Source organism: Hoplias malabaricus, chromosome 17 (assembly GCF_029633855.1).
Source record: "Hoplias malabaricus isolate fHopMal1 chromosome 17, fHopMal1.hap1, whole genome shotgun sequence".
In the NCBI taxonomy this organism is placed as follows: Eukaryota; Metazoa; Chordata; class Actinopteri; order Characiformes; family Erythrinidae; genus Hoplias; species Hoplias malabaricus.
The window spans coordinates 24,094,289-24,105,877 of NC_089816.1; the positions used below are offsets into that span (position 1 = coordinate 24,094,289).

Genomic DNA, 11,589 nt, shown 5'->3' on the forward strand with positions numbered 1-11,589 from the left:
TGGAAGGCTGTCTGTTTTTTTTGTTTTTTTTTCTCTCCACACCCCTTTTTCCTTGCTCTCTTAATCCTGTCCTATTACAGGTAATCAACAGCAACCCCCGTATCTGACCAATGAAAGGAGCTATTTCTGGAGTGAAGGCGGGGCTTCTGGTTTAAAGGTGGCCCATGCTGGAAGAAAGGAGAGAGAGAGCTGGGGAGAGGAGGCCATTTTGTTTTTGTTTGTGGCTAACTTGCTTGTTTGTGGCTAACTTGCTTGTTTGTGGCTAAGCTACTTGTTTTTGCTTGTGGAGTTAAAGTTGTTATGTAAGCAAATGTGACTATGTGCTAACCTTCAGTTGTTCACTACCTCAGTGTGGACAGGCTAGTAAAACACCCAACAGTACTGATAGTAAATTATTGTATACACTAGGTAAGGGGCAAGTGCCACTCATGTATTTTATCTTCATCTTAGGGAAGTTAGTAGGATAGGCAGGCAAGTTGTTTTGTTCTTTTCTTTTCTTTGGCACCGTCCATAGTCCACCTGAGTGTGTTGGCTATGTGAATTAACTCACCTTTGTACCTTTTTTGTGAACTCTAAATGTAGCTTCACTTGTCAAGTTTTTTTGTGCTCTTTCCTTCTTTTTCCATGTTTGTTTTTCTTTGTATTGTAACCTGTGTTAAATTAAATCTAATAAAGAGCAGCAGTTGTGTGGGTGTGTGTTATCTTAACTGTCATCAATAGTACCTGATTTTCACACATCTCATGTTATGTCCTCTCTTACCCCTGGTCGTTAAAAACAAGCAAAGAGAGAGGGCGGTAACAATAGTTAAAGAACATGTACATTTAATTTATTCACCTATTCCCACACCCAAGACTACTAATTTAAGGAGCTTGCAGAGATACCCAAGGCATGGAAATATTTTCACACAAAGACCGCACGGAAAGAATGAAATAAATCTGACTTTGTGAGTAGGGGACTTTCTTTGAAACGTTTTAAGACATATATACATGAGTTTTGCTTTCTCTCTCTGTCCCTTCACATAGAAAAAAGGGAATTAAGGGATGAAAAACCAAGTGGCAGATGGAAGAATGCAGGGTATTCTCTTGAGGAACGAGCTGACCGTATGGCACCATTATAGCGTTGCGTTGTTTCTACAACATTACATTTCCTCAGAACAGACTCCCTTCATTTCTGAGCCAGAGCACAAATACAGCAGTCATAATTCTGGATCATTCTTCCCTGATAGTGTGTGTGTGTGTGTGGGCTGACACACACATTCACTGAAACCAAGGCCACAACCCACCAAACACTGACGAAACACACTTTCCCGTAAAACCAGCACTGCTTTTTAAACTGTGTCCTCATCACTTCCTGTAAAATGCTTAAAAGATCCCGACTCAGTCATACGCTAGATGTGCAAAACCAAGAAAAAAACGTGGCCATACATAATCTTTAAGACCTAATTATAGGGATCATCTAAAGCCAGCAGGCTTCAGTGCCAAGCCATCACCACCCATGAGACATATCCTTACAGACTTGTTACAGACAGTTGTGCAATGCTGAAAAATGTGTTAGTCTCCTCCACAACAGGTGGCTGTTCCCGAGGGGTGTAACGATATACAGCGATGTGCAAAGGCCAGTCTTCCGTTCTTTAATATCCAGTCAAAAATTTAATTACTCACAGTCTAAGTTATTCTTTTGAAATTCAAGTTATTAATTCTGGAAAATATTTATGTATAATAATTAGAGCTGGGTGATATGGCTGAATATGTTATCACAACTAGTTTTTCTGTATTGATCGTTCTCGATATTTATCACAATATTAACCCCCACACAAACACACACACACACACACATATATATATATATATATATATATATATATATATATATATTCATTCATTGTGTGTAACCATTTATCCAGTTCAGGGTCGCAGTGTGGTGGCCTGTACCTAGAGTCACGGAAAAAGTTTACTCAAGAGAAGCAGCATCTATGGTGTCGGATCCGAGCGGAAAGTGAGGCAACGAACAGTGCTCTCGCAAACAGGAAAACATTTCCTGGGAGGAAAATACACTTTGAGGGAAGAAAAACCCACCTGGTAAGTTTCTGGACGTGTTCTGACAGGGGTCACCACACCAAACAAAATACACCCCAAAACACAGCGTGAACAGAAGACATATTTAATATATATATACATATTTAACATATTTAATATATATATTTAATACATACAAGCACTTGAATTAGTCTTGTTTATGTTCTCACGTTCATGTGTTCTCCTATGTTCATTTACCGTAAGGAGTATACACGCCTGATAGCATGTAGCTGGCTGTGTAATGTTGAAATGAAGGTTTATTGAGCTCTGTTACCTGAGCTCTGTTATCACCCAGCACTAATTAAAATACACATTGAAAATTGGACTAATATCAATCATGCAAAATCTGGTAAACTACCAAAATATCCTCCCAGGAAAGCAGCATTTAAAGGTTTCATTTTTATAAGAGGAGAAAATCAACATGAACTGAAAAAAAAAAAAAAAAAAAAAAAACACTTGTGTTTCCATAATTCCACTGTGAGAAGGCGACTTAAAACAAAGAATTAAATACAAATACATACCAATGGACCTTTAGCAATGTCAGCAATACAGTATTACAGAAATAAAAGCTTCAGAACTGCCTTTGTGCTTCTCCCCACTGGCAGATGGGGAACAATTTTAAGTATTTTTAAGTATTTTAATTTATTTTATTTATTGTATTCATTTATTTTTATGAAAGATTGTGGCATCCAGTCTTCTTCCAGCGTATACGTGTCTGTAATTATTGATATGAAATATCGGCAAACACAGCCAATAACGATATAATTCCAAAATCAATTCCAAAAAATGTGTTAGTCTCCTCCACAACAGGTGGCTGCTCCCGAGGGGTGTAACGATATATAGCGATGTGCAAAGGCCAGTCTTCCGTTCTTTAATATCCAGTCAAAAATTTAATTACTCACAGTCTAAGTTATTCTTTTGAAATTCAAGTTATTAATTCTGGAAAATAGTTATGTATAATAATTAGAGCTGGGTGATATGGCTGAATATGTTATCACAACTAGTTTTTCTGTATTGATCGTTCTCGATATTCTCGTGCACCACTGTTCTGACCCCTGTACGTTGTCATATTCATTAAACACAGCATACAGCAAGTATTCTTTTATGTTATTCCAAAGTCTGAATTAATCCAAATTATACCAAATTCATCTGACTGACAATGTGATGTCTCAGCAACACTAAATGCCAAAAGCTGCTCACAATTCCATGACAAATATCATGGTTTGGCAGAAATAAACATGGCTACTTATGAATGTCCCTCTGAGCCAATCATCTGCCAGTTTTCACGCTTCTGCTTTCACAACGTGATCTGGGGGCAGACTCAGACATCAGTCATCAGCGGCAGGCAGCCGAAAGACTGCAGCATGGATAAAAATGACTCACTTGGGGACGGAGAAAATGAAGAGAAAGGAAACGAGAAATGAGACAGAAAAAAGTCAGAGAGAAAGGAGAGAAAAGGGTGGGGGGGGGCATTCAAAATACCTCTCTGACAGCGAGAGCTAAAATCTGCCAAGGTATGTAGACATGCCTGGAAGAGACGGTAAGCAAGGTCAAGTCGTCACATTTACCTCCTGCCAAAAAACCCTAAAGCCTCAGGAATTCAGTTTGCTCTGAAAACAGGCAATATCCACAGACAGCTTACGGCTAATAACGCAGAATTATCTGTTCCGGCAGGGTGCAAGCAATCACAAACAGTTACAGGTTATCCTCGTGTTTCAACGTGGAGGATTTAGTTTGACCTGGAGGCAGATTTTTTGAGAACAGTGACTAACCCCAGGCCAAGAAAGCATCTAAGCACAGTCCTCAGTCTTTTACTGGACTAGATGGTACCAAAAATAGGCACATGACTTTACTCGTTAACATCCATAATACAGCCTTCATGACTATGCCTACACGTTGATCAACCACGGCATTATGACCACCTTCCTTTGCAGCTTTACAATTACAGATTGAAGTTCAACCCCCTCAAGGATCCACCACTCAAATAATGCATGCTTTGCTGTGGTCCTGTCAGGGTCATGACCACAGAAAAACACTGTCAAAATAGGTAAACAGAGTATTGAGTGTAACCTATAAATGAGTACGCACAGTGAGTGTAGAAACAAGGTGATGGTAACAAGTTTATGATTGACAGCTGGGTGGGTTGTGTGTCTGTGCGCACATATAGGAGGCAGTTGAATAGTAGGACTTTACAACTAAAGTTAGTCGTATCTGTGTAAATCCAACATCAATGAAACTGCATCCCATTCATTCAAAGACCTGTAAAGTAACACTGAATTGTGTCCCGCTGGCAGGACAGCCGGTCAGGGTTAAAAATGGCTGACACGAGTGTCTCAGAGCTGTCAGGACTTTGATGGATGACGGGTATGAAGAACAGTATAAAGGTGTCAAGGTGAAGGAAGTGCTGTCGTCTGGGGAGAGGTGGACGGGTATTTATGGAGTCAGGTAAGTAGGACCTGAGGGCCAGTTACTCCACCTTTTCCATACGAAACAGAAGACACTAGACAGACTCAGCTTCATAACCAACATTGTGTTCTCTATAATTAAATTCACATTTACTTCATGCCTTTTATTAGTGCAAGGCCTTCCATCAGCAATACCTACTGATGCTTTACAAGAAACGTCTATGACTGTGGGGAAACACAGTACTAAGCATTGCATTATTTAAAGTGGAATGGTGTGATTGAGGGGAAAAAATGACAGTTGTTTGTAGGTGGATTACCTTGTCTTTAAGTTTTTATTCACTGTTTGAATTACCAAAGAAACTCATTGTAACTCCGTTTTGTAGCACTTTAGGTAGTGCAGTCTGCCTTAACCCAAGTTTGGGGTTCAGTTTTCCAACTTAAGTGATCTGAAACAGCAAAAATTCAGCAAAAGAAGTCAATATCACCCACCTATGCAGCAGGAACATAGTGTAGTGGAACAAATGGCCAAAACAGACAAACTGTAGAAGCCAAACACTAGCATTGCATAAATAAATGTTAATTTTCTTCTCAATAAAGATCAGTCATCCATGGCCATCCATGCACTGAAATGACACATAACATTCTTTTTATTGGAGATCCATCAAATGGCCAATCTTCTTTTGGCCCAGAACTACTCTATAAGGGCACGTCCATGGCCTGTGGCTAAGACACAACATATAATCTTTCAGCATGAACAGCCACCAAGAGGAAACAGTTTTGCAAGATTATAGACTTTCAGACCTCATTTATATTTCTCTTTATCTCTTATGTCACGGAAGAGCCAGGCCGTCACAGGCAAGAGGTCTTCCATCGCCAATTTTGGGGGTCTGGCATGTTACTCTAAACCTGTTATTATCTCTGAAGAACTCTTTCCCTATGCAGATCAAAGAGATTCAAACAGATGTCCAGATCAATCAAATGGCGAGCAAGCACAAAGACTAATGTTACTGATTCGAGAGCAGGCTGGGGTTACCGGACATGGTGCTACAAATCTTGGTCTAAATAATGATTATTTAACATGGGTTAAAAAATACATATTTTCTTCTTTACCACATTGTACGGCCCCATATAGCTGCTGTTGTGAAAAGCACTGCAATAGGCTTTGATATGCACACAGCGTAATGTGGCTTTCAAATCTCTACATCACTTGAACATAACAGCTCTTTATAAGGGTTTTGTAAAAATGATCTTTACAAATAGTGTTTCCAAGACTATCTATATTAACATAAATGGCAAGAACATCGTTTCATTCCCTGATAAAGCTACCAATGATTTTTTGAGCATGTTACAATTTTTTTTTAAATATGTTTTCCACATTTAACTCATCTGTGGCATTAAACACACACCCAGAGCAGTGGCCAGCCATCCTGGGGACCCGGGGAGCCGTTGGGGGTTAGATGCCTTGCTCGAGGGCACTCCAAATGCATTGAGGGAAGAGGACCACCCCAAATCTCCTGCCAGTAATGGGGATCGAACCAGCAACCTCCAATCAATCAATCAATCAATCAATCAATAACTTCAAGACCAAAAAAGGTCAATTCTAAGAACTGTAAGAGATATGTGACTAGTCAACAGACGCACAGATGGTGCAGGTAGAGGGGTGGAGCACAACAATTTTAGGCTCAGAAAAATGTAGGACGAATGACAAAACAAATCACATCGGTGACCCAGATCCTTAAAGGAAATGCACTTCTGCACCCAGTCCCTTCAGCCTGGAGTCCTGTTACGGAGAGGTATGTGTGCTGGCGGGACGACATTGCAAACATCAGGCAGGCACCGACTTGCTCTTCTTGCAGAATCTGTCTATATGCCAAAGTGTCCTGGACAAAGTTACCCTGTAATCTCCAACCCTCAATGGGTTCCTAAAGAGAGATTTGCTTTTAGACAATCACGTGTGTTGTGCTGCATGTAAACTTAATGCTCTGAATATGCCAGTTTTTTTTCCCTGTCCCAGGAGTTTTAAGTATGCTCAGTGAGAAAGCTTTTGCTCCCCTTTCAGCTTTTGAAATGCGACTTTTGAATTGGCAGGGTACAGGGTGTCGACTGACAGCTAGCTTCAATGCCTACAGAATTGCAGCCAGGAGCGCTTGGTGTAAAAAAGGGTCAGGGCAGCCTCTTACTTTAACAGGGAGTCATTTGTCTCAGTTGTATGAGTGTGTGTGTGTGTGTGCATATGCATGCCACACACTGAAAATCTTGTTTAATTTCACAGTACAACTGGGACACTGAAAATCCTTTTGGCAAAGTCCTACTGGTTACGACAGTGCCACAGTACATGCACAGTAGATAAAAGCTATGGAAACCACTTAACACAACACACTGGTGATGTGGAAGCAGAAGCCAAGACACAATCCTGCCAGCTACCATACAATCCCCATGGCAGAGGCCTATAAAACAAAGCTAATATCTGCAATACTACTCACAAATTGAGGTAATATGTGCAATATTACTTATGCCCTGTAACATACTCATTGTGCTCTTTCTATGGTCATATCTATTATTCTCTGAATGTGGTGTAATTGCGGTGTAATTACAGCTGATGCTGATCTTATTATGATCATTATGGTTCACTCGAGTATGGAATAATCTTCCAACAATCATATAACTGTGCCACCCCAAGAACAAGAATAGGTCCTATGTTACCTTCACCACCTGTGCGTGGTCAAGAAGCAAAAACTGCACTACCAGTTAACTCAAGAGTCATATTAACCACATTCCACTCTGGGTGATCCAGTAGATCCTGTAAATACCGGAAACGTTGAATGCTGCTGCTGATAGTGTTTGCCGTCCTTCTATACAAGTATATCCCTGTTTGCTCTGTGGGTGATGCTGGAGGGACTACAGCAGATTAATGAGGGATAATTTGGCTTCAACACAAAATGCCTGCAGGTGAAAATACTCAACCATGTAGCACTCACGGGAGGATCCAGCAACAAGTCTCAACAAACTTACAATAAAATCAGCGTATGTGCCTACTGGACTTTGGCGTTTGGACAAAATGATCTACCACTTGCTAATTCTTAATGTGATGGTTTAAAATAAATAAATAAATAAATAAACAAATAAATGCACAGGGCTGCACTATGCCAACATCTTTCTAACCAATCTCAAAACTGCTACTTTAAGCAGTGAGATTCTTGACCAATCACAGAAGTTGAAGTTCCTGTTGAACAAGCAAACTTCTAGTGCCAGATGTAGCAATATAATTAACTCTTGTATTAAATCTTCAGCCTTATTTGGCCCTTTGGAAACATCAGAGCAGTTCAAAATGGTTCAGAAGTGTAGCTAAATAAATTTAGTGAGTGCAATATTAAAATATTATATCACTGCCTACATGCAATCACTCATCAGTTTTCAGGTGTCAGTGGGTTCAGAGTGTTTCCACCAACAAATAAATGCCATTACAAATATCTCCAGGGTCACATTTCAGACTACAGATTAAGATCACTGCATGAGCAAAAGTATTTCAGTGAGTTCAAACTGCAGAAAGCTGTCAATAAGCTCCTTCACAGCTCAGAAAATGGGATTTTGCATAAACTGCATGCACTGAATAGCCATAAGTAAAACACACTGATTTAAGCCTTCTCATGGGGCTCATTTGTGAAACATTCCTAAAGATGTGGGTAAAGTTGCCAATGAGGAACAGAACCTATGAAAAATCTCTGCCAAATCCATCAGCATTTCATATTCAGCAGCACAACAGGCCATACTCTAATGCATGTTTATATCTATTGATTAGGCAGGAGCTTGCAACATGAATCAAATTTCATTACAGTTCAATTCAATAAGACCTTTTTGTGCAATTCATTATTGTTGTGAACTATTGCTGACCTGAAACAACCACATACACAACAGCAGTCCTATTTCAACCCGAAACTATGAGTGCATACCTTTTGTACATTATCATATGCATTCAGAAACTATTCTAACATTCCAAAATCAATGAAGTTCAACTGGCACTGCATTAAAACTTCAAGAAGTTGTGGATCTCCACCACCTGAAGAGAATCTGTTTAAACAATGAGCTAACCCTTGCCTAAACAGGTCTAAAATGCTATTCCTGATCCGAACCTTCTCCAGCTGGAAACGTAGGCTGGTCTCAAATCAACAGTTAGTGGCAGCTTCATTCAACAGGGGTAAAGAACAGCTCCGATAAGGCACGCATTGTTGAGGTGATAAAAGAGGGCTCAAGAACAAGCCTCACCTTTCAGTTACACTTGGCAGAGTACGCCACTCATTCACCTCTATTCTTTATTTCTTTCAGTCAAGGGGGATAAAGAAGGGCAGTTAGAACCTGGTGCCCCATCCAACCCTTTCTCAGGGGTTTTACTCTTAGCTTACTGACGTGAAACACATGCCAAAAAGTGAAGTGCTATTTCAGGTAGCTTATATAACTACATCAATGGTGAAAAAAAAACAAAGGTGTGGTGAAATGTTTGATTTTGTTTTTTACACAGCTTTCTTTTTTAATCTGTATTTCAAATTAATATTTAAAATCATGATGCACAAGTTCTAAATAAAACTTTTCCTATACATTGTTTATGCAACTCTCCACCCAGATTAAGTGCTTGTATATCTTTCTGGAGCTATATATACATACATATATCCCTCTGCACATTTACCAAGTGAACATTTATTATTCATATTTAATTTATTGCTGTGTGTTGGAGGCTGAGGGTAAGTTTGTCCCCACCTACCTCTGTTTATGCAACATGTCAACAAAGTTGTGTTACAAGTTCATGTTGAGGGGGAAAAAAAAGTCAGTTTTACAGAGTGTGTAAGTGATGTGAGTGTGTGAGCAAGGTTCAGAGGTGAGCACATCAGCAGCCACATGAATACATTCATTCTGCCATCAGAGAGACGCAGCCCTCCTGCGGGACGCTTAAACATACACAGGGATTGAGTTTAAAGCCAAAGGTAATTTCCACATCCTACCTGCCATAATGGGGCTCAAGGCGAACAAACGAGTTCATTCAGAGAGAGAGAGAGAGAGAGAGAGAGGGGGGGGGGGGGTAGGCAGTCAGAGCAGTAGATAGAGTGATGATTTTATATATATTTATATATATAAAGATAAAGGGATAGAAGGATTGGAGGGAGAGAACTACAGATAAATAGACAGATATAAAGATAGTATCTTAAAGGAGTCTATGACTGTCAGAGAATTGTCTATGGAGACTGTGATGGAGCCTGTGTATGTCAAAGAGTTTGAAACAGGTCTGTAAGAGAGTTTGTGTTTAAAGCAGGTCTGTAATGGAATCTGTCACTGTAACTGAGTTTTAAACAAGCCTGTAATGGGGTTTGTGTTTGAAATGGAGGGTTCAAACTCACCGTTGTGCTCTTTGAGCTCTGAGTGCTGGAGTTTAGAGATGAGAGCGGACTCAGCCCTGCAGCTCTGCAGAAAAGACCACAGCAGGCAGAGGAGGAGAAGAGGAGGCATTTGGCTCGGAGTTAGCAGCGGATGCTAACGCGGTGGAGAAGGTGTTCAGTCAGGTGAGCCTTCAACCTTCAGCCTTTCCTAACGCCCCAGCAGCAGCTATCCCAGTCCGGACAAAGCAGAGAGAAAACGCGGACTAAACACCTCATAGTCCCAGCCGAACCGACGGTTTTTTTCAAGAAGATACTTCGAAAGAGAAGGACGAAAACTTAGCGCTGATTTCTCCTCAAGAGTTGCTGGGCTGAAAGGGGGAGCACACACCTGCTCACTTCGTGGACGATGTACACTTAAATATTGGTTAAAGAGCACGTCAAAGCCACAGTACACGAGGAAATGTTTCTCAAAGAATAAAAAAACACACACACACACAATGTTACCATCCACAGTTCATGGCAGTCTTCTCGGAAACTTCTGGAATGCGTTTCTACATTTCTGAGGAACTCTGAGGTAACGGTGGTCCATCCGCGCGCAAGTCAGCTTAGACATTCTTCCTTTGCAAGACTGGAAGCAGTAGTATCAGAAACAAGTGGATACAGTAACGCAAAATGAGAAGACATTATTGTATAAAGCTGCAGTCTGAAAGCTAGAAAAGCTGAGGAAGAGACAGAGGGTCGAGTTTGTGGAAAGCTGAGAGAAAAGTGACCACCCAACAGGTGCTGCACTCAAAGGAAACTCAGCAGGGGCCAAAAAAAAAAAAAAGAAAGCTGATGAAAAAACCTCCCCAGAAAGGCGGAGACCTGGGAGAAACTACTGCTGCTGCTGTGCTCCATAGTCACAGATCTAAGGGCTGAATTTGTCTTCATGAATTAAGCCCAGATTTGCTATGAATGATAGTTTGTGAAATGAATTGTGTGTTTATTATTCAAGGTTATTCATTTGTTAGTTACAAATGAGTTCACGTTGTTGATGGATTTGTATATTCTTGAGGATTTTCAAAATGGAATTATACACACTCACCCTCAGGGCATCAATCAAAATCACTCTTACCTCTGTTTAGAATCTATTTCCAACACAAATAGTCCCCTAATGGCTTAAAATGTGATATTACTGTACACCTTTACCTTAATTCAGTACACACTGCTCTATAAATATGCACTTAATCTCCCTTTTTCTCCACTTTTATCTCTCCACTATTTGCCTACAGTGCAGCACTGTGCAGGTGTAGAGTTTAATAAACTTTGGCTCTCCACATGAAATAAGTCACTTACCTGGTTTACCTGTTTCTCTTCATGTTTTCTACAGAAATAAATATATAGCATCTCAATACTATTCCACCCATTTTTACAGCTATGCTTGATCTTAACTTTTTTTGTAGTCGTACCTGCACCAGATATTTAAGGCTTCCTCAACATGTGCTCTTTCAATTAAAATGTTTTGGCAATGAATGAGCCTTGTGTCCTAATAATTTCCATGGTTGCATTGGGGGATTCCTTCATTGTTAAAAGAGAACAATGTCTAATGTGCCTTTTGGGAAATGTTGGTGGACTCCTCAATTTGTCTTATCAAAGCAGTGGACGGCATGCTCTCCCCCGCCTGTGTGTAAGCCATTTCCTTTCGCCAGCTCAATACATCACCTCATAAAAGCCTTTTCATGTGGTTAATCTCATCTCCCTGC

The 11,589-nt window shown here is 40.3% G+C and overlaps 1 protein-coding gene across 2 annotated transcripts in view; it reads right to left on the bottom strand.

The window, feature by feature from the left end:
- pdgfc (platelet derived growth factor c) overlaps positions 1-11,247 on the bottom strand; it is a 50,985-nt gene extending 39,738 nt beyond the window's left edge. For both annotated transcript variants that reach the window (XR_010795943.1, XM_066649169.1), the window contains exon 1: positions 9,869-11,247. Coding sequence is in view for 1 of the 2 variants with exons in the window: in XM_066649169.1 (XP_066505266.1) it covers positions 9,869-9,977 (109 nt within the window). In the remaining variant the exon portion in view is untranslated. The remainder of the gene's footprint in view (positions 1-9,868) is intronic.
- Between the last annotated feature and the right edge of the window lie 342 nt (positions 11,248-11,589).